The following is a 24,097-nucleotide window of genomic DNA, read 5'->3' on the forward strand; positions in this document are numbered from 1 at the left end:
TTCTACCGCTGACAGCAGTTTTCATGGTTCACAGAATACAAATAGAAAACCAAAGGAATGGAATTCAAACTGCAAGCGGAGTTACACACTGGAAAAGAAATGGAAATTCAGTGATGAGCTTGGGAAATGTTCTGCAGAAGGCTCTTTCAAACTTTTTACCTCAGAGATATACGAGGGAAGAGAGTGGAGCATTGTAACACCAGATACATAGGAGCGAGCGCCATTCACTTTGATACCCTGGGTAGGAATTTTCAGAGGCCCACCACCCAAAGAGTCGGCGGGAAATGCAACCCTTCTGATCACAGCAGCCCTGCAGCTATTTAATACTCCAGGCACCGTTATTTGGCCAGAGAAGGGACTTCCGTCCCTCACTTGGGCATAAGGCCCACCTCAGAAAGCTGTTGGCCAATCTGATTCACCAACAGTTTGGAGTCCCAGCAGTGCCAGTGGCAGCAGCGGACAGGACTGGGACGACAAGCAGTCCCCAGATTCTAAGTCCTGGAGTCCAGGACAAATAAATGCAAGGGGTCTCATGGTGGGAGGCGAGGCTTGAGGGGGATGTGTTCTTGATGGAGAGGCCGGGATGGGACAGGGTGGGAGGGAGCACCCACGGGGGTGGGGGGGGGGGGGGGGGGGGGGGGTGGGGTGTCACGGCCTGATGTAGAAATGGGGTCCTTGAGGGAGAGCCACCCCCCTCACCTTCCTGCTTGAGGGCCAAGAAGGCTGACCTGCTGGGCTTCCTCCCTGCCCCTGAATTTCTCCTGCCAGCCTCAAAATTGTGGCCAAGCAGGAAGCAGCCCTTAAGTGGCCAATAATTGCCCACCGAAGGGCCTTAAATATGGCAAGGGCAGGTGGCCTAAGTCTTGCCTGCCCCATGTAAAATCCATGTGCAGACAGGATGGCGACGGAAAGACTACCAGGCAATTTTACTGCTAGCAGGGGATTGTAAAATTCAACCCCTTATTTCCTAGTTCCAACAATTGATAAGATTGTTTAGCTGTATCTATGTAGAGTATCTGGGCAAAGGATGACTTTTAATTTAGGGACTAAAACAGGTTTTACTCAGTGTAATGTATTCATTAGAATAGATTTAATATGAAAACAAATCACTCAAATCATTTTTTTTAACTTTTTGTTAACTATTTAGTTCAACATCATAGATTCATGAGTCTGGAATTTAAATATACTGATTTAAATAGGTTTGAATGCAATGTTGTCAGCCTTGGCTCAGTGGTAGCATTATCATCTCTGAGTCAGATGTCTGCCGATTCAATCTCCTCTCTAGTGATTGGCATATGCATATTCCAGGCTAATACTCCAGTAGTACTGAAGGAGTGCTACACTGTTGAGGTGCTGCCATTTACAGATGAGATGTTAAACCAAGATCTTGTCAGCCTTCAGGTCAGCATGTAAGATTCAAATGTTTATTTCAAAGAAGTGAAAGGGAGTTCTCCAAGAATTCACCCCTACATTTATCCCTCACCCAACACCACCAAACCATCACCAACAACAGCTTGAGATGTCATTTGTCCGATCGTTGTTTGTGGGACAATGCTATGTGTAAATTGGCTACAGTTTTCGCTAAATTAGAGCAGTGTCAGCATTTCAAAAGTACTTCATTGGCTATGCAACTACCTCGGGCTATCCTGAGGACACAAAGCAATACAAAATGCAGGCGCTTTCTCTAATTTATTAATTAGTAGTAAACAAATCACAGCATTTTTTTTTTACCCATTCATGGATGTGGGCATTGCTGGCTAGGCCAGCATTTATTGCCCATTCCTAATTGCCCTTGTTCAGAGGGCATTTAAGAGTCAACCACATTGCTGTTAGTCTGGAGCCACATGTAGGTCAGGATGGCCGATTTCCTTCTCTGAAGGACATCAGCGAACCAGGTGGGTTTTTAACAGCAATGTTTCATCATTAGACTTCTAATTCCAATGTTTTTATTGGATTCAAATTCCAACATCTGCCATGCTGGGGTTCAAACCGGGGTCCTCAAAGCATTACCCTGGGTCTCTGGATTACCCATCCAGTGATAATACTACTATGCCACCCCCTCCCATAGTAAATGAAGGAAACAACTTTCATTCACATAGCACCCTCTACGTTCTCAGGATGTTTCAAAGTGCGTTACACATAATTAATTACTAACAGAATGTAGTCACATTTGCAGACAAATGTGGCAACCAATACATACACAGCAAAGTCTCACAAACATTAGAGAGAGAAATGAACAGCGAACCTGCTCTTCTTGGTGACATTGATTAAGGGATAAATGTTGAACAGGAAACAGCAGGAGAACTGCCCTGTTCTTCAAGAACAAGTTACATTGGAAACAGTGGGTAAATTTCTACCTTCATCATAACAGTAGTAAAGTGAGCAGAGTGGATCATCTACCCTATCTGACTGCATCAAAATCAATGGAAGTGAAAATCGGACCGGTTCCATATTGAGCAGGTGATCCACTCCAACAGATTACAAGCCTGGCAATGAACGTAGAAATGCAAGGCTAGAAGCTCCTACCCACATAAGGTATGCACTGCTTCCTGTTTCTATCCTAAAAATCAGTACAGAGCAATCACTATCAGTTCTGATAAAGGGTCATTGACCTGAAATACAGATGCTGCCAGGTTACAATCCATTTAATTTCAATTGTGGGAAGGTTACTGGAATATATAATCTACAAAATATATAGAGCGGGATTTTCCGGCCCCGCAAGTGGCGGGCATCGTTGCAGGTGGGAAGGGAAATTTTGGAGAGCAGCCAATAGTCAATTGTTTGTGGGGACCATTTTCCAATTGAGCTGGGAGGCTAAAACAGGTGTACAGTCCTTTGTTTATGTTAATGAGGGGACGAAAGTCTGATTTCGGACCCTTTCCTAAATCCCCTTTGAACACAGCTGGTGCTGGGCTGGCTACATTTGGGATAACTAGGTCTTCATGGCACCTAAGCAGTGGTCTTTAAGGGATCTCTGGGGGATGCCATCAAAATAGTAAGTTTCAGTTTTTTTAACCTGATTGTGGAGCCAGGAGGATGAGGCGACACAAAACCATTATCGCCCCCTGCTCGACAACCTCCAAGCCACTCACCATCCTGACTTGGAAATATATTGCCGTTCCTTCACTCTCGTTGAGTCAAAATCCTGGAACTCCCTTCCTAACAGCACTGTGGGTGTACCTACACCACATGGACTGCGGCGGTTCAAGAAGGCAGCTCACCACTACCTTCTCGAGGGCAACTAGGGATGGGCGATAAATGCTGGCCTAGCCTGCAATACCAATCCCACAAATCAATTAAAACAAAACACCCAAGCATCTACCCTCACCCTACCTGAGGGCTGAGGCTGCATAAAAATGATATGCAATTTTGTCAGCAAGCTGCCTGGGGATTTGCTGGTCTAATTTAAATGAAGCCACAGACATAACTTGATTAGGCCTTGAGTTGCAGGTTGGCCCTATCCAATAGCTACTCCTAAATTAGGAAGAATAGGAAATTATGTAGATGGCAGCAAGAAGTTACAAAGGGACACGGACTGATGAAGTGGAAAAAATTAAGGCAGATGGTATTCATCATGCAAGAGAATGAGGTCATTCACATCAGATCTGAGAAAAATAAATCACAATATTTTCTTCATGTTGAGCGACAAGGAACTGTGGAGAGCAATGGGATATAGAAGTCCATACACAAAATTCAGTAAAGGCTCGTGCACAGCTAAGTAATCAAAACAGGATTATGAAATATTGGCCTTTAGCTCAGGGGAGTTGGAATGTAAAAGTGTGGAAATTATACCTCAGTTGTACAGAGTTTTGGTCAGGCTCCATCTCAAATACTCTGGACACTGAAGTTCAAGAAAGAGATATTGGTCTTTGGGATGCACAGCACTGCTTCACCAGGGAGATGCCAGGCTTGAAATGTTTTCAAGACAGGTTGCACAGGTTTGTTTTGTAGTTTGAGTTTGGAAGGTTAGAGAAGTGATCCAAGCCAAGGTGTGTCAAATAATAAAGGGCTGTATTTTTACAGAGTTAACGAGACTCCACGGACCTTTACAAATGGCAGACGGGATCCTATTTGGGATTCCCACCACCCCCACTTCCCAACGCCCTAATTTTTGCCAATGCAGGAGAATTGCAGAAATAGGCCTCTCTTAGCACCTGGCAATTTTCATGGACTCAGGCCAGCTTCTCAAGCATTTGTGGTTCATGGCCACTCAGGGGAGTTGTAAACCATGGTCTGGATGCAAGTTCCTTTTGAAAGATAACTTCAAAAGGTCATACCCAAGCTATGCAATGCACCCGCACCCACCTCCAATTGCCCCCGTAATCCCCATCTGTGTGGAGGGGGGCAGGCCCAATTCCAGCATGCACATGCAGCCCCATCCCACTTCTGGCTTGAAAAGGCACTTTGTCCCCAGGAGGGGAACAGCTAGCAGGGAAATTTCCCGACTCCAGCCCAAAGGGTTTAATAGAGTGGATACAGATCAACTAATGTCACTGGTGGGAGAATCCAAAATAAGTGAGCACAATAAATTAGGCTTTTCAGGAATGAAATCATAAAGTATCCTTCACACAAAGAACAGTGGCACACTGGAGCTCACTCCCACCAAAGGTTGAGGATGCTAGGCCAACCCCCAATGGAGCTCTGAAGAAGTCACACGGACTCATAACATTGGGGAGAATTTTTTCCCCATTGGATGGGCTGGTCGGGTGCGGGCGCAGGCAGGCGCAGAGCCAATCGCTGTCCGTAATCAGCTGTGCGCCACTATTTTACGTGGGTGGGCCAATTAAGGCCCGCCCAGCGTGATGCGTGCTTGGTAGTGCTCAGCACTACCTGTGTGGGCAGGGGGAGAAGGGAGAGTTGGGGCCTGCGCTCTATCGCGCATGCACGCGAAACAGCACAAAAATCTCCCTGAGGCACGGAGCTGCCTCAGGGAGATTAACTACAGTTTTAAAGTTGGAAAAAAAATTAAAAAATAAAATTATTCAGACATGTCCCCTCATGTGACATGTTTATGAATTTTCATCAAAAATTTTATTTAATTAATAAAACCTTCATGAAACCTCATCCCGCTTGTGGATGAAGTTTCATGAAAAATGCGAAGGCCGCCTGGGCTCTTTGCCTGCCCGCCAAACCCTAAGGTTGGACAGGCAGCTTTCTCAATTGGGTTAATTTTCTTATTATTGGCCTTAACAGGCCTTTGAAAGTTCGGTGGGCGTGCAGCCGACTCCGGTGCGCACCCGCCAAACGGAAGATCACAACGACGCGCGGTGATGTCTGGATGCATGTCCGACGTCACCGCGCGTGATTTTACGTGTCGGCATGTGGGGCCTGCCCCTGCACACCGAACAAAAGATTCTAGCCTTTAAATCTGTTTCTCTCTCCACATATGCTGCCAGACCTGCTGAGTTTTTCTAGCAATAATAGGGCAGTAATATTAGGGGATTTTAACTACCCAATTTTTAACTGGGATAGTTTTAGTGTGCAAGGTAGGGAGGGAACAAAATTCTTAAGTTGCATCCAGGAGAACTTTTTTAGCCAGTATGTAGAAAGCCCAACAAAGGAAGGGGCAGTTCTGGACCAAATATTTGGAAATGAGCCCGGGCAGCTGGAGGGAGTATCAGTAGGGGAGCATATTGGAGATAGTGACCATAACTCAGTTAGATTTAGGATAGTAGTGGAAAAGGATAAGATTGGGCTGGGAATAAAAGTTCTAAACTGGAGAAAGGCTAATTTTACGATTTGGCCCAAGTGGAAGTGAACTGGGATCAGCTACTTGCAGATGAAACTTTGTCAGAGCAGTGGGAGGCATTCAAGGAGGAAATAGCGAGAGTACAGGGCAAATATGTTCCTGTGAAACCAAAGTGGGGTACCAAGTCTGGAGACCCCTGGATGTCAAGGGATGTTAAAGGTTAGGATTAAGAATAAAAGAGAAGCTTATGGAAGATACCAAGGGCTCAATACGACAGAGTCCTTACAGGAGCATAAAAAGTGCAGAGGAAAACTTAAAATGAAAATTAGGAAAACTAAGAGAGTGCATGACAAAGAACTTGTGAGTAGAATAAAGGAAAACCCAAAAGGTTTTTAAAATATATAAAGAGCAAGAGAATAACTAGGAAAAGAGTAGGGCAATTAGGGGCCATAGGGGTCATCTGCACCCTGGAAGATGTGGGCGCAGTCCACAATGGAAAAGGACGTCACAGATATAAACATCAGGGTGAAGGACTATTAAATATTAGAGGAAATTAACAGAGAGAGAGAGAGGAGATACTAGTAGGTTTAGCGGCTTTAAAAGTGGATAAATCCGCAGGCCCAGATGAGATGTATCCCAGGCTGTTGAGAGAGGCAAGGGAAGAGATATCAGGGGCCCTGGCAGGAATTTTCAAATCCTCTCTGGCCACAGGTGAGGTGCTAGGAGACTGGAGAACTTCTAATGTTGTCCCATTATTAAAAAAGGGAGGAAGGGATAGATCAGGGAATTACAGGCCAGTCAGTCTAACCTCAGTGGTGGGAAGTTACAAGAAAGAATTCTGAGGGACAGAATATATCTGCACTTGGAGAAACAAGGATTAATCAGGGATAAGCAGCAGGATTTGTTAAGGGGAGGTCGTGTTTGACAAATTTGACCGAATTTTTTGAAGAGGTAACCAGGAATGTTGATGAGGGTGATGCATTTGATGTGGTCCACATGGGCTTTAGCAAAGGTTTTGATAAGGTCCCTCATGGCAGACTGGTAAAGAAAGTAAGAGCTCATGGATCCAAGGCAAAGTGGCACATTGGATCCAAAAGTGGCTGAGAGGCAGGAAGCAGAGGGTGATGGTAAAGGGATGTTTCTGTGACTGGGAGTTTGTTTCCAGTGGAGTTCCACAGGGCTTGGTGTTGGGACTCTTGCTGTTTGTGTTGTACATAAATGATTTGGACTTAAATGTAGGAGGTATGATCAAGAAGTTTGCAGATGACACAAAAATTGGTAGGGTGAGAAATAGTGAGGAGGAAAACTGTAAACTGCGGGAATATATTAACGGACTGGTCAGGTGGGTAGAGCAGTGGCAAATCGAATTCAACCCAGCAAAGTGTGAGGTAATACACTTGGGGAGGGCGAACAAGGTAAGAGATTACATTATGAATGGTAGGACCCTGGAAAGCACTGAAGGTCAGAGGGACCTTCGTGTGCATATCTATCGATTCCTGAAGGTAACAGGGCAGATAGATAAGGTGGTTAAGAAGGCATATGGGTTACTTGCCTTTATAACCTGAGGCATAGAATATAATAACAGGGTGTTTATGCTGGGACTGTATAAAACGCTGGTTAGGCCACAACTGGAGTACTGCGTGCAGTTCTGGTCACCACATTATAGGAAGGATGTGATAGCACTGGAGAGGGTGCAGAGGAGATTTACCAGGATGCTGCCTGGGCTGGAGGGTCTGAGCTGTGAGGAAAGATTGGATAGGCTGGGGTTGTTTTCCTTGGAGTAGCGAAGGTTGAGAGGGGACCTGATAGAGGTGTATAAGATTATGAGAGGCATAGATAGGGTGGATAGGAAGGCACTTTTTCCATCAGTAGAGGGCTCAATAACCAGGGGGCATAGATTTAAGGTAAGAGGTAGAAGGCTAAGAGAGGAGATGAAGAGAATTTTTTTCACCCAGAGGGTGGTGGGAGTCTGGAACTCACTGTCTGAAAGGGTGGTTGAGTCAGAAACTCTCGTAACATTTAAGAAGTATTTAGATATTCACTTGCATTACCATAGCCTCCAGGGCTATGGGCCAAGCGTTGGAAAATTGAATTAGTGTAATCAGGTCTTTGTTCACCGGCGCAGGCTGTTGGGCCGAATTGCCTCATTCTGTGCTGTAAACATCTGTGAGTCTGAGCATTTTGTGTTTCTGTTTCAGATTTCCAGAATGTACAGTATTTTGCTTTTACCCCAACAGAGGAAGTAGTTTCTCTTTATCTACCCTATCAAATCCTATTAATTGTTACTTTACAGGGTATATTACAATTTGTTAAAAAAAATCTTTAAAGCCATATATATATATATATATATAAAATCTATCTATTTTATCTGTACCTATGTAATTAAAAAAAATAAGAAATTACTTTTTCACTCAGTGGGGAGGCGATGGCGTAATGGTATTGTCACTGGACTGGTACTCCAGTGACCCAGGGTAATGCACTGGGACCTGGGTTTGAATCCCACCATGGCAGATGGTGAAATTTTAATCCAATAAAAATCTGGAATTAAAAGTCTGATGATGACCACAATACCATTGCTGATTATCCTATAAGCTCATCTGGTTCACTAATGTCCTTTCGGGAATGAAATCTGCCATTCTCACCTGGTCTGGCCTACATGTGACTCCAGACCCACAGCAATGTTGTTAATTCTTAAATGCCCTCTGACCAAGGAAAATTAGGGATGGGCAATAAATGCTGGCCTAGGCAGCAATGCCCATATCCCATGAACGAATAAAAAAAAGTCCGTGTCCTAATTTGGTAGCAGAGATTTATTAAAGAGACCACATTCCATAAATGGTTACTTCTGTTGCTGACCTATACCCTGTTCAAGAGAATAGGCAACATACAGCATCACACTGCTGACTTGACATTTATCCAGCATCCATATATAATGTATTATAAATTGTAATAGATTGTATTTGTTTGCATATTTGTGCTTATTTTCTGTCATGCTGACTGTACTGGGCACTATTCAGGGCAACTGCAGCTGTGTTCAGCTCAATAATGGGGTCTTGCTCTATCCCATCCACAATGTGTCTCTGTCTATGTACAGTGAATTAACTTCTTCACTGCAGTGAAATAATGGTAACAAAAGAAAAGTTAAATTGAAGAAATTCGTGAAGATGGAATATTTTAAACACCTTGCATGCCCAAAATTAACTATTTCAATCAATGACACTTCAATAATTTGAATTAAATTGTCTCCTAATGGTATTTGAATGACAATTTAAGGATATTGTATGTCCAACAACATTAATTAGTGACAATGTATTATTTTGGAAAATAATACCAAGTCGCTGTCTTGGCCTCAAATACAATGTCAATGTGTGTCTGTTTGGGGAAAGAGGGTGCAGCACAAATTGCTATACAGATCAATTTTCTAAAGAGATGAGTAAATGCTCAGTGATTCTTGCAAACAAAGCACCAACTGTTCAATCTGGCTTGGGGAGATAATGCGTATGGATTCACTATAATTGCTTCCAGTAGACACCAACAGAATGCTCTGCTACAGCAGCCAGTAAACTGAAACCCAATTAAGTACAGTACTTATAAACTTTTTAAACCATCAACAGGGCAGAATTCTATTTAAGTGAACCCTGTCAAGCATGTGTTCTGGCCAGAATAGGAAAAATTTGCTTTGCAATCCATATCACCTTACTTCAATTACAGGTTTATGCTGCAAGCAATTCTTCAGAGTCTGAAGCTTCCTTTTCAGAAAAACAAAAAGACTCATCTTTGCATTAGGTTTCTGAGGATCTGTTTTTTTTGTACAATAAACATGTTAGTCCAACAGAAGGAAGCGTCTTTATAAATGATAGTTAGTGACGCTGTTCTTATTACCTTTCCAGTGTCTAATGGCAGCTGGTGTATGTGCAAGAAAGATTAGAGCTAATAACAGTTCCTGTCTGTTACAGAATTACAGTTTATGGATACATGTGACAAACGTAAAGTTTATCATTGTCAGGCATATATAGCATTTATTGCATTTTGTGACAGAATTAGAGTTTATGGCAAGTCTAACAGAAATAGATTTTATGGCAGCCAGTTTAGGAAGTGGAGTTTAGAGCAGTTAATAATGGAAGTAAAGTTTACAACAGTCTGAAACAGAAGTACAGAGATTCCAGCAGTGTGGATTAGGAGTAGAGTTTATAACAGGCCATAGTAGAATTAAGGTTTATGACCACCAATGCCAGCAGTAACTGGTAAAATGGTCCTTAACAGAATTAGTGCTCCTAGCAATGTAGAAGTCCAAAATAAAAGCAGTGTTTATATCGTGTTGATAAAAGCCTAAAAGTCGAGAAGCACAATTCTTTTCTCTCTGCTTTGTTTTCTCTGCTAAAGATGATGACTCTTGTTGGAGTACACTTCCATGGGAACCTCATACTGACCATGTCAATCATAAATGATAAATGGCTTTTTAAAAAAAAAAATATATATATATATTCATAGGATGTGGGCATTGCTGGAAAGGCCAGCATTTATTGCCCATCTCTAACTGACCGTGAGGAGGTTGTGATTGTGATGAAATCCATGTTTGAACTGAAAAAAAGAACTAAACATTCCAGGGAAACTAAAACTGAAATGGAAACTTCAGGTTTCTGGGAAAACTGAGACTGGTTGAGACTAGATAAAAGGCACAGAGCCATCCAAAATCAGATCACCCAGTGGTTCAGTTGGAAAAAGGTGAACATGAAGGCTGGACCTGGGAGTGGAGATAAAGGAAAAAGTAAAGTTACTGCCGCTGCTTCAGTTATTTTAAAGGAACTGATTGACCCAAACTGGTGACAGAGTGCACAGTCACTGAGGATCCAGATAATGGCATTTCTGGAGGGTCTATACCATCAATATTGTTGTGAACAGGGCTTAGGAGGTTCTGCAGATGAGCACAATTTTTGTGAAGACTGTGCCCATGGAACTTGGGTTGGTTGGATGCTGTTCTTGGCTACGGATCAGAGACGAAATCCTCAAAGAAAAGGGGCTATAATTCTACCACAGAAAGTTCAGAGCTTTGAAAGACTTTGTGGCTAAAATTAGAGCCATATATATTACGTGCACTGTCCAATAACTGTGAGATCTATCCGTGTTGATGCTGCTTTTTAATGTGCAATTTATAGTTTATATTAACTACAATTTGCTTATTGATTCATGTTTAATTTATGATGATTTTGGTTTTATTGTTAAAATAAAGATTATAAAATGTGAAACCTTGTCCATTGGTTTTCTCATAGGGGTCATTCAGTACATTTGGTTCTTTTGGTTTGTTGGTCTCCATGGGAATCATAACATAGAAGCGAGCTGCCACCTCAATAACTGAGTGGCTTGCTAGGCCAGTTAACAGTCAACCACATTGTTGAGGGTCTGTAGTAACATATAGGCCAGGCTGGATAAGGATGACAGATTTCCTGCCCTAATGGATATTAGTGGACAAGATGGGTTTTTACAACAATGTGCTAGTTACATGGCCACCATTACTGAGACCAGCTTTTTAATTTTAAATTCCATAAGTCTCTTTCCATCCCAGCTCTTGGTCGCGTGATAACATTCCTGAATGCAATGTTATCAACATTACTTAGCCATTGCACCTCCATTACCGTTGCTAATACCACCCCATCTCAAAAAAAAACCCTCAATCCTTTCCATCTTTTCAGCTAGTTTTCAACCATGTCCATCTCTAAAATCCTAGAATGCGCCAGTGGTTTTAATGATGCCCTCACAGCTCCTTGTTCAAGACTTTCATGTCTGGCTTCCATCAACAAACCACATTGAGATAGCGGAACAATGGCACAAACATGATGGTGTGCTATTGCGACTAAAGCTCACAGTCTGTGCTCATTCTCTTCAATTACCCTGCTGTCTTGAACCATCTAACTTCCAGCGGTGGCACTGCTATTTTCCATTCATTGTTATTGTATTCTGAGCATCACATCATAGCAGTGATGATAAGTGATATAAACAATTTAATGCTTGTTTTGGGGCAGGGGCTTGCTTGCAAGGAACAGGATTTCTGAGATGACCTCCTGCTGAGTTGGTTTTCCACAGAGGGGTGGACAATTCTTTTGCATGACTCCAAAAAAATAACCGACTAGCAATGGCTCAGAAAACATCTCTATTGAAGTAATGGAGAGGGTTGATGAGGGTAGGTAATGCGGTTTACATTGTTTTTACAGACATACACATAATAAACAAAATTAAAACCTGTAGGAGTAAAGGAAAAGTGACAGTGTGGATAAGAAATTGGCTAAAGAAAAGACATCTGAAAGTAGTGATGAATGGTTGTTTTTCAGAAGGAGGGAATTTAGAGTACTTTCCTAATGCTCTTCCCCACGGCCAGTATTAGGATACTGCTATGTTTGTTATACATTAATCATCCAGACTTGGATATACGGACCATAATTTCAAGTGTTCAGATGGCACAAAACTTGGAAATGTAGTAAACAACCAGGATGATAATATAAGACTTCAGGGGGACACAGAAAGGCTGATGAAATAGGAAGACACATGACAAATTAAATTTAACGTGGAGAAATGCAAAGTGATATATTTTGGGAGGAAGAATAAGGAAAGGCAATACGAACTACATGGTACAATTTTAAAGGGATGCAGAAACAGGGGGACGTGGAGAAGTATGTACCCAAATCTTTGAAGGTGGCAAGACAAATTGAAAATGCTACTAATAAAGCATATGGATTCTTAGCTTTACCAATAGAAGCATAGGACGGTGGGTTGAGAGGTGAGGGGGCCATATAATCTGGTGGGAAGGTGCAGTATACAGACCCCGATTAAGTCCAGGGCAGGAAGGGTCAAGGACAGCCTTCCTGCCCAGAAGTGAACTAAGGCCCTCAATTGGTTATCCCATTTCATTGCTGCTGATATTCAACCAACACTTGGTGGGTGTGATGCCTGTGGGAAACCTACCAGGTAAACACTTTTGGGTATGTCTCTGGCCTGCTGGGAGCTCTCTCCAACTTGGACAACCCATGCCCAATGCAGAGACTTGCCAGTGGCAAGAGCCGCCCACACGTGAAGACCCCTGACTGTTCTTTAAACTAATTCCACTCCTCATCCACCTGCCTCACCTACCTTTCCTCCAGGACTCCAGTGACAATCTTCAGCCTGAGCCCACTGCAATACCAGCAGTGACCACCAATCCTGGTGGCACTGGTGGTACTGGAGAGCTGCTGGCTCTAACTGGCCAGCAGCTCTTGGAGGCTGGATATCTACCCTGAAGAAGCCGAGGTCCCAGTTAATAGCCAGGAAAGTGCCTGGTTGGTGTTAAATAGAGTTGACCGGGCCCAGAATGGCTGCTGCAGGATTGCCACCAGCTCTCCGGCCACTGAATGGGCCTATCACCATGACCATTAAATTCCAGGAAGCTTAAAGGTATCATCACCAATGATGGGATAAAAGGAGAAGCTGATGCATAGGAAGCCAAAACCAAAGGAACGGAGAGTTGCGAGTATGGGGATGAGGTGGGGCAGTGTGTGCAGGTTGATAGATGATGTGATGGAGCAGTTAGGTTACAGAGAAATAGAGGAGTGAAGCCATGAAGAGATATAAGGAGTGAAGAGTTGAAAATTCAGTCCAGAATGCAATATTGTTTGGAAGGGCTCACAGAATTTCATTATTTATAAAGAATACATTTTATAATGCTGTAAGGAAAGAGATCGAACAGAGTTGACAGGCTACTTAATTGACATGCAGATCTGAACATGAAATTTTCCTTAGGGCCGAATTTTCATCCTGGCGGGCGGGCGCGCACCCGGCTTGCTCGAGCGTGAAATAACGCGTGTTGATGTTGAGCGAGTGTCCCGACGTCAATGTGCAGCTGTGCGATATTTCGGTCAGTGGGCACGTGCGGGTATCGGCAGCGCGCCTGCCGACAATTAAAAGGCCAGTTAAGGCCATTAAAGTCATAATTAACTTACATTTTTCGCTGCCCATTCAACCTTACGGTTGGTGGGCCAGCAAAAAGGCCAAGCGGCCTTTGCACCTTTTTTTTAGGAAACCTCATCCACGGGCGGGATGAGGTTTCCAAAAGCAAACAAAAATAAAATAAAAATTTTAAAATGTAACTCATAACATGCCCCTGCTCATGTGACAGAGTCACACGAGGGAACATGTTTTGTAACGTTTCATGAGCCTTTATTTATTTTTCTGTAAACTCTCATCTCCCTGAGGCAGCCCTGTGCCTGCATGCACGGGGTTCGTGCTCTCAATCCCCACCTCCCCCCCCCCACCCCCCACACCCGCACAGGCAGCACTGAGCGACGCTGCTCACGTTTCACGCTGGGCCAGCCTTAATTGGCCCCGCCAGTACGGAATCGCGGTCTGGCCCCCCTCCCCACCCGCCCCTAGCGAGCCCGCCCGACAAGGGCTAAATTCTGCCCCTAAAATTAACATTTCCGAGTGACTGTTTGAGGAATATTGAAAGTTTTAGGGAGGAGCTTCACAAATGAAGAAATCTGAAGAGCACAAATTTTCCAAGAAAGCAAATATGAAAATTAGGTTTCAGTGACAGCTAGTTAGTGCTAATTGATCCATTTAAACCAGACCTGGGCAAATACATGGTAGTAAAAATAGATCGGTTAATCGATTGATTTTTTTTTAACCAATTACAGGCTGTAGTTAAAAACGGGGCATTGGTCTCCGACTTTTCTTGGCCCATCCAGCCTTACAGTTGGCAGACAGGCGAATTGGCCAGGCGGCCTTTACATTTTTCATCAAACCCCATCCAAGAGCGGGATGAAATTTCCGTTATGAAATTTTAAAAAAAATATCTGCGGACAGCATTTTTATCAGCTATATTTTCGGGTGATTGATTGTGATGCATGCAGCTTTTTTTCTTTTGCAGCTTTTTAAACCTTTATTTGAGCATTCTCAGGTCTGCAGCTCCCTGAGGCAGCTCACTGCCCTTAGTGCTCACTCGCCCTCTTCCCACCCCCAACTCAGCAGCGCTGAGCTTTTCAACACGGCCAGCCAGTGTGAAATCACAGTCAGAGGCCCGTTTCCCGACCGCTCCCGGGCCTGCCGATCACTCGTGCCCGCCAAAGGTAAAATTAAGGCCACTGTGTGTAATTTGATTAATACATGAGATGAGTGCATCCTTGTTATGCCAGTTCACCAGTCAAAAGCCCAGCGAGTTGACATTTCTTTGCTGCCTTGATGACAAAATGTATCCATCAGGATAAACAATCAGAAGTGTACAGTTTCTTAATTCCTTCAGTAAGTAATTAGCTGCCCAATGGCATTGATCGAAGCATGAATGTTTCTGTTTGAAAATTGGGATTGCAGGACTGAGCGACCACCTGGACTAGGTTTGTGCCATATGAAGGATTAATAGCTGGGTTATGCTAATGTATGACATAGATGAGGATGTACCACTGACATCAATCGGTCATGTGTTAGACTCTCAAGAGAGAGGTTGGAATCATGCCTAGGAGCTACATGCCTACTTTATAACCTGTTTAGATGTAGTCCAAAGAAACAAGTGTTAAGCAGAAAGCAGAGTATGCCTACAGCCTATCTACTAACCAGGTCCCATGCTTAGACTCCTAGAGAGAAGGACACATTTCAGAACATGGTGGCAGCAATGGAGACATCAATGTAAAAAAACACATTGGTGTTATTGAAGGAACCACAGTACAGAAAACTTTGATAACAGCTCGTAAAAAACTGGTGGAAGAAGGAGGCACACTGGAGGGAGGTAACATTGGCCGTACCTCCCCTTGCCCTGCCCATTTGACTGCCTTGAGGGCCCACAGAGTGGCCAGCAGTTGAAGCGATGGAAACATCATTTTCTCCGGCATCGAACAGCATCAGGCCTTCACGAAAAGAAGCAAAAGTATCAAGACAGTTCCGGTCTTTATGCAGTAGGTTCAGTAGCAGACAACGTTATCCTAAGACAAGGTGTTCAGGAGTCCACTGTGGACTTTGAGACTGTACTCAAAGCTTTTACTGCACATTTTATCGTGACACAGAACTCTGTTATCGAGCAGGTTGTTCAGTACGTGACACAGGCCAAACTCTGAGCGCTGAATCGGCCTATAATTCGCCATGACTCCGAGGCTTCACATGTCTCTGTTGACTGGGTAGGCCCAGGGGCAGCAGCCCTGCCCACATGAACCCTGCCAAAGAGGCAGCCGCTTCACCCACAAAAAAGCCCGTCAAACCGGACAAAAGGGTGCAAAGGAAAAAAAACAGCATAGGCGCCAGGACTGCCTAGCAGGTGTGTGGAATGCTTCCAGTCTGGCAAAACTGGATGTTCCTGCAAATCCAACAATTTTAATCGATGTCGAAGACCAGAAAGTATTTATAAAAACATTCCATCCAGGAATTGGAAAGCCAAGAAAAAGACAAAATTTCACAGTTTTTAGGGGGAAATGATAGTCTTGGTCCAAACTATTGGTCAGTTACAGTCCAAGTAAATGGCTTCGATACTTTTTAAAAATTTGATACTGGAACTGTTGTTAACATATTAGCAGATGACAAAGCTTGGCCCTTTATCCATCAGACATCAAATTTTAAGGCCCAGGCAGCATAGAATCAAAGGCAGGATTATTGCTCCTCTTAGCTACAAGGAGCAGCAGATCGTTGATTCTCTCAATGTTCTTCACAATCAATGGACATCCTTATTGAGTAGCGAAGTTGGCATATTTCTAGAAATCCTAGAAAAAAACAGATGATGCTCATCATTTGAATGACTCACTGACTTTCATGTAACAATCTTTGATCTTTTATATAGAAGCGGTGGAACTTCAGTCTTCAGAAGCTGAGGAAATTTACACAATCAGCATCAAGTTCCTTTCTTCCACAGAGACACCATCCACTAGACGCTGGGCAGAGATTGAAGTTATGAATCTCTCAGTTAATCGCGAAGTAAGGCCAGAGGTGGAGGATACAGAAGGCACTGCAGCAGACAGTGACCATCCCCCATGAAGACCGGCTGGAACTGAATTGGCTCTTCCTAGAAAGTGATGAGGAAGAATCCCTGTCAGTACTGAGTGATCACCTGGAGGTTGAAATCCAACAGGATGATTTGTCTTTCCAGTTGATAGGTGTATCATGTGAAGTCTCTGTTGTCTTTTTAGAGGAGTCAGCTGTGTTTTTAGTGGCTGAGCAGCATTCAGCTCTTTGTTCTACTGACACTACGAATATATTGCCTACACTATCTCCTGTTGTCCATGAAGAATCTTCCAGAGAGGATGCCTTGCCTGAGTCCAGGTCAGAATCCATAGAGGATCACACTGCTAAAGAGCTGGTACCTTCCAGGATGAAAGTCAACTACAACCCATACTTCAGTCCCAGCTAAAGGTCTTCTTCCCTCAGGAGCTGGAGGTCAGCACAGAAGCTACAGCAGAAACTTTAGCATTTCTGAAACTTTAGAATCACATACAGCAATCTTGTCCCAGTGTGAACTGTCTACAAGAAATTCATCTCATTACTGAAGATGAGGTATCTTATCTCCACATCCTCAGCAATTCTTCCCATTGCTCATGGGAGAGCAATGTCACACAAAGAGAGTGGCTGTCTTATCACTGCCTACAGGAAGTAAACAGCCCTCCCAAAATATCATTGGGAAATCACCTCTTCTTTTCCTGACAGTTTTACAGGAATTTGGTCACTTTTTTCTTCACCATCTAAGTTCATTGAAATCTCAGATCTTCTTTGCCTTTTCAGTCACAGATACAGCAGTGGGTGAGACAGCTGTGACAGTCTTCTATGGAGTTGATGATCATTTCTCTTCTGAAGCTTTTTCACTGTGTGCTTCGAGGGAGCAACAAGTTCCTCAGAGAATCCTGAGTTCTTCTCTTCTTGTCCCAGAGGGTCTAAAGGTTGATGTTCTTCAGTCTTCTCTTTTGGAACAGTCTTTTTTGAAAGGCCTTCATTGTCCTGGCAGTCCAGTCAACCTTAAACCTAAACTCTACTACCCAGCAATGCTGATAGCACGGCTGCTAAAGTGCTGTCACATTCTGCAGATGATGATATCCTACCACATGCAGAAGTAAGCCCTCATGTCTCCAAGACGTCTTCCTTAAGGCCAGAAATATGGTGGGAGGTTGAATCTCTCAGGACTGTGACTTGGGGAGGGGAATAGCAGGAGTTGGAGTTGGGTAGAATCTGTAGTTGTAAAAACGGAGTTACAGAAATGCAATGTAAATAGTTAAAGTTACTGTTTCATGTTGTTGTTAAACAATAGGATAGTATACTTAGGGGGAGGTATAGTATAAAGGGTTAAAAGATGGGTTATGTTAATGTATGACGTAGATGATGATGTACCACTGACATCAGTGAGTCAGGTGTTAGACTCTGAAAAGAGAGAGAGAGGAAGGTTGGAGTCATGCCCAGGAGCAACATGTCTGCCTACTCTGTAATCTGATTAGGTGTAGTACTAACCTGCTCTAGTGTTAAGCAGGTACCAGAGTATGTCTACAGTCTGTCTACTAACCAAATCCCATGCCTGGAGCCCAAGACAGAAGGACACATCTCAGAACAGTTTGATTATGTAGCTGGGCTGGAGAGCAAATACCCTGATTCATTCCCACAAAGTTGGCCTCAGAATGTATAAGCAGCTTGGATCCCCTTGCTGAAGGCCAATAGAAGTCCCTGCTCACAAACAGCACAATACTTACCAAAGAAAGGATATGAATGAGAGTGTTCCCCAGCTGTAAAGAGAAAGTGACTCAATCTGGAAATAGTTTCAGTTGTGGGTTGTGAATACTGGATAAACTGAAATTTTATGGGCTGAAAGAACTGTAGGATGTTATTAAGTAAGGGTATTGGGGGTTATGGAACAAAGGCAGGTGAATTAAGTTGAGGGAAATATCATTCATGATCTAATAGAATGGTAGAGTAGGCTTGAGGAGTTGAATGGCTTTCCCTTGTTCCTATGTTCTTAATCCAAACACTAATAACACTGCCCTGCTCTCTCTCTCTCTCTTTTGACCAGTATCTTACACTGCTTGCTGCTTAAAGTATTTATGTATTTGTCCAATTTTGCCTTCAAAGATGCAATGTTCTGAGCTTCAGCTATGGCTCGTAGCAAAGTATTCAATGTTTCAATTTCAACAACCTTTTGAATTAATAACTTTCTGCCCCTTTTTCTTTGTAACAATTTTTAAATGTATTTTATTTTAAATTTAATTTGATTTCTTTAATGTCCATTGTTTACCTCAGCTTGAACGCCAGTCCCAGCTGTGATTTTTTTAAATTCCCAACCACAATGAGGAGGGAAGTCCTATTGAGGCCTGACCTAGTTACAGGTCACAGTCCTCAGCACTGATTTCCCAGCCAAAGGAAACAGTGTTCCCATTTTTGTCGTAATTCAGGAGATTCTATATGGTGTATTTTTTACAATTGGGCACCCAAAACCCAAAAATTCATCAGTTCATCAGAGTGGTGTCAGCTTTGGCTTAGTAGTAGACCTCTTGCTGTGACTTAGAAGGTTCGAGTACTCGTCCAATGACTTATGTATGTGAATAGGTTGATACTTCAGTGCTGCACCGCTCGAGAAGTTGACTTTCAATTCAAGTGTTAACCTGATGTCCTAATTCCTCACTGAGGTGGAAAGAAAATATCCCAGAGCACTATTCCAGATAAAAAAGGGGATGAGTTTTTCTGGCCAACACTTACCCTTCAAAACAGAACAACTGGTCACTTATCTCATTGCTGCTTGATGTTTGTTGTTGTATTTGTATCATTATTATCCCTTCTCATGATCACTAGCAAGATCAATAATCATTCATTGTTCATCCCCTCATGCATTCAGAACCTTTAAAATCACATTTTTAGGATTACCATCTTTTTATTTTGTTTTTGAAATTAAAATTCTCAAACAGCAATAATGGGATGGAACTCACTGGATTAACAGAGATGGCCTCTAGACTATGAGCCAGTTTATAATTACTGTGCCACTATCAATTGCATTCTACCAGTACCAACTATTCAGTTATACTTCATTGGTTTTAGAGTGCCCTGAAGTCATTGTAGTCAGTATATAAATGCAAGCTGTTTGTTATATTAGTAACTCACTCTTATGTTTGTCCAGGTTTTGCTTCTTCTGAATGATTACAGGATAGAATTGCACAATATTTCTTTCCTAATTATTAAATCCAGTTGTGGTGAAAATGTTGGTTCTGAGTCAAAGGTCTGTGCTCTTAATGTGCATTCATGTAGTGACTAGATTATTTGACTAGTAATCTAGAGAGTTCAAATAATGCCATGATCGGTTGAGAGTTTGAATTCAGTTTAAAAACTCAAGCAAATAGGAAACTGGTGTCAGTGAAAGTAATCTCAAAGGTTGAAATTGTCATAGCAACCTAACTTGTTCACTAATGTCCTTGAGGAAAGGAAGCCTAACATCCTTATCAGGTCTGGCATACACCTAACTTCATTCTAACTCTAACATGGTTGACTGTCCTCTGAAGTGGTCTAACAAGCCACTTGGTCGTATTAAAATGCTACACTGCACTTGTTCAAAAAGAAGGCCCACCAACATCTTCATGGAGCATTAATGGACATTGTTATGTGATGCCCACATCCTGAGAATTAATTAAAAGATATTATAATTTATTATAGCCTTTATTATTCAAATTTGAACAGCAGTATTTTGAAACCATGCTGTAAAAGAGTGACCAACTGAACCCATAATGTTCCATTTCAGGCACAATGGGCTTTATCATAATTAAACCACAATGACTCTGAAACAAAATATCAACTTGGTAAGTTGTTCCTTCTCAAAGCTATTCTACTGGATATCAAGTGTACTTCACCACTTTAACCCTGGTACAATTTCTTTAGTTTGCTTTAATCCTAAAGGAGGCATTAAAACATGGCTGCCACATAATATAAAACCAATTTACTTATATAACAACAGTAACCAAACTTCAAAAATAATTCATTGCCAATGAAACACTTTAGGACATTATCAGGAAGTGTACGCAGTTCTTTTCTACCAAAGTAGGAAATCACATGTTCAGAAATGTAATTGTGAAATAATTTCAGTCAGGAAAGGAGCAAGAATGCTTCTCACGGGTCTACAAAAAAAAAAATTTGAGTTGCTATCACACATCTACCCCTATCCCCAGTTGATACCAGGCCCTTCCTGTACCTTTTTCAGACCTGGAGGTCAGCCAGGCTGCTCAATATTGTGCTGATCCTGTAACCTGTAGGCTGTCTCAGATGACTCATTTACAACCCACAGCTCAACAACCTCTGAGGATCAGTCATATAAAATGGACCCAGCCTCCCGCTGGCGCAGTATTGCACCTAGATGGGATGTCTGCCAGCTAACCATCCAAAACTGCATGAAAGGAAGGTCCTACCCCAAAATTTCCCAATTCACTATCTAAAATTTGATAGAAAAATGTCAATGTGTTCTATTTTCAGAGGCGGGCAACTAAAAAAACAGATGGCATACTTCTGGCAGATTTTCTTATTCAGCAGATCCTCACTTTTGCTTTCCTGGCAGGGAGCCACGTGTGAATGGAGGAAGGGTCACAGAATTAGCATTAGAGTGGTGTAGCCCTATCTATGATTCACACCACCTTTAAGTACAGCCAATTTGACTGTACATTCACAGCGCAACAGCCACTCTCAATTTCATGAATGTGCATAAATGAAATTTTTAAATAATCATTCCAAAATAATATCCATACATCGGAAAGTGCTCCTAATTTATCTTTCTTTTTTGATTTAAGGATACAAAGAACAAACCACCATGTAATTCAGAAGCAACCTTGAAACTAATTGTCACAAAATTATGCCTGAACACATCAAAATATTAAATCTTTGGTCCCACTGTTGCATTGCGATTGTGATTCATTAACCAATGTGTACTGAGTATTATTTATCAGTTTTACTTATCTGATATCATTCAGATTTTAATAAGCACATCATGGAGACATCATACCCTAACTTGGCTTGCCATTTCCTTTGTGATAATCAACAAATACCAATTAAGCAATGATGCACACAAGAAGAAAAACTTACCTTAAAGAAAGTTACAGTGGCTCCATCTCCAACAGCACCGTACTCTATCTTGGTTTGTTTTGCCAAGTCGTCAGCTGAATCTATGGGGGATTCCATGCGTTCCACTGTCAGAAAAGCAGCCAGGTTAGCGGTATACGATGAAATGATGATCAGCGTGAAGAACCACCAAATGCCTCCCACAATCCTGGTAGAAAGGGCCTTGGGCATTAGTTCGGAACCTGACAAGAGTGGTGGGAGAGGAAACAAAAGTGATGGCATTAAAGAGCACTGGGTAGCACAACAGGCAGGTTGTGGTCAGAATCACCAGATGAAAGTACACAGAGTGCTTAGTAAGAATCACTGAGCTTTCAGAACAGGTGGCGCTTGCTTCTATATAATATAGTCAGGGGTTCAATTATATGGTTCCCAAGTTCCCAAGCACTGAAAATTGTGACATGATAATCAGAGTTGAGGCTCCATTTCTTATTTGGTGGTATATTTTTAAGTCTAGGACCTGAATTTTCATGCAGATGGAAAGGCTCTCTGTCTGTCTGAAAATTCTGGCAGAGGCGTGAATCCGGAAATCCCGCCCCTGAACCCGGACTCCGCCATTTTTGCGTGAGGGAATGGGGATGGGTTCTAAATAACACATCCATGGTACACGGAGGCAGCTGCCCATATAAATTAGCAGCTGCTTCCACTCATATGTGTTTTTGGTGAGGTAGGTGTCTGAAACCAGAAGTGTGCAGATTAGACCTGGCAAGAGCAGGTCTGAGCCTTGTGGATTTGTTTGGGTAGCCAGGGTACCCTTATGAAGAGGTAAGGTACCCTTTTGGATATAGTCCTGGGACACTTTTGGGAAAGGTAAGGCGCCCTTTGGGAGAGGTCAGGTGCCCTTTGTGATTGTTAGAGGTAGGCATGATTGTGTGTAAAAAGTGCATAAACTCATTGTAATTGTCCTAGCTGTCAAGGAACTGTCAAGTTCTCAAGGAGCTGTCAAAATTCGTTGAAACTGTCAAAGTTCAGTGGAACTGTCAAAGCTGACAAGTGATTTAACTCTGCTGGGATTTCAATTTAAAAATGTGGAATTTTTTAAAAATGCTTGAAGTTTCACTCTGTTGACATGATCCTGAGGGCTATCATAATAGGATTTGTGCTGCATGACTGATTTTAGCACCTAATATTATCAGGGTAGGGTGTCTGTTAAGTGAGAAGTTCAATAGAAGTTCCAAGTAGTTATGGAATAGAAATCTTTGTTTTTGCGAGAGATTGCATACGTAAGTGAAATGTTTGTTTTTATAAGAGATCAGTTGGAGGAATTTCAATGTATTAAAAGTTTATTTAAAATATGATTGTTCTTTTTATAGTGATGTCATCAATTGACAGATTATTTTATTTTATGGCAGCATTTCTCCGGAGTTATGCCCATGGTGCATACAAGATGAGTTGGCATGGAGAGGTTAAGGGCAAAGGATGGTGGATGGGGTGCAAGATTTGGCATGAGTTGGCACTAAATTGGCATAGGAGCTATAAAAGGTCATGGAGACATGTGGGAGGCATGTGTTGGCATTGGAGTAATGAGGGGCCATAGGGGATAGGTAGAGGGACATAGAGTAGCATAGGGGATATGAGTGGCCAAAGGGAGTAGGGCTTAGGGTGGAATTGGGTTATGTGGGGTCATTGGGGGTTAGTAGAGGGGAATAGGGTGGTATTGGGGGTATGAGGGGCAATAGCAATGGGTAGAAGGGCGTAGAGGCTTTGATGGGCCATAACTGGTGGGAGGGCGGGATGAGGTGGCATGGATGAGGTGGCATGGTGTGTGTAGGGGGGTGAAGGGAATGGGAGGGGTGAGGACTAGGGATATGTTTTGTTCATTTCTATATAGCTTCAACAAAGAGCTGGTGCACAGATGCAGGCCTTCTGGTCAGCCTGCCTCCATACCCAGCACTCATTCCATGGGTGTTGGACTCGACTTCTGATCCAGCCCCATCCCAACCCCCCAGCGTGAAAATCTCAACTTCTGGGCCTCTTTCTCCAGGGTCGGGACCGCAGAGCTGGGAAATGTCCCGACTTTGCGCACCTATCCTGGGAATGAAAATCCAGATCTAAATATTTTCTTACCTTTTCTCAAAGGAGATGTGATTGCTAGCATCTGAGCAATACAATCTCTTCAAAGAACCAAAATTTAAAAAAAATGTTTTTAAGCGAGAAAATGGAACTTGTTTTCCAATTATCAACCAATCGAGCACAATTGGTGAAAAGCCTCCTGTGCTCTGTCCCATCAATATGCCTAAATTCAGTTTTCATAATGGTGTAGCATTTCTACTTTCTGTGCCAGCTACCCTTGTGGCACAGAATGAAATTGGTAATTTAGTGCTAATCAGCACCCTGGTGGTAGTA

At 42.7% G+C, this 24,097-nt stretch overlaps 1 protein-coding gene across 1 annotated transcript in view; it reads right to left on the reverse strand.

Moving 5' to 3' along the window:
• The window catches only part of LOC121277930 (glutamate receptor ionotropic, kainate 2-like), a 538,995-nt gene that overhangs the window by 52,809 nt on the left and 462,089 nt on the right, over positions 1-24,097 (reverse strand). Inside the window, exon 13 of the mRNA XM_041187800.1 lies at positions 21,719-21,936. Within this exon, the coding sequence (XP_041043734.1) occupies positions 21,719-21,936 (218 nt within the window). The remainder of the gene's footprint in view (positions 1-21,718; positions 21,937-24,097) is intronic.

This window comes from Carcharodon carcharias, chromosome 5, assembly GCF_017639515.1.
Source record: "Carcharodon carcharias isolate sCarCar2 chromosome 5, sCarCar2.pri, whole genome shotgun sequence".
Taxonomy (NCBI): domain Eukaryota; kingdom Metazoa; phylum Chordata; class Chondrichthyes; order Lamniformes; family Lamnidae; genus Carcharodon; species Carcharodon carcharias.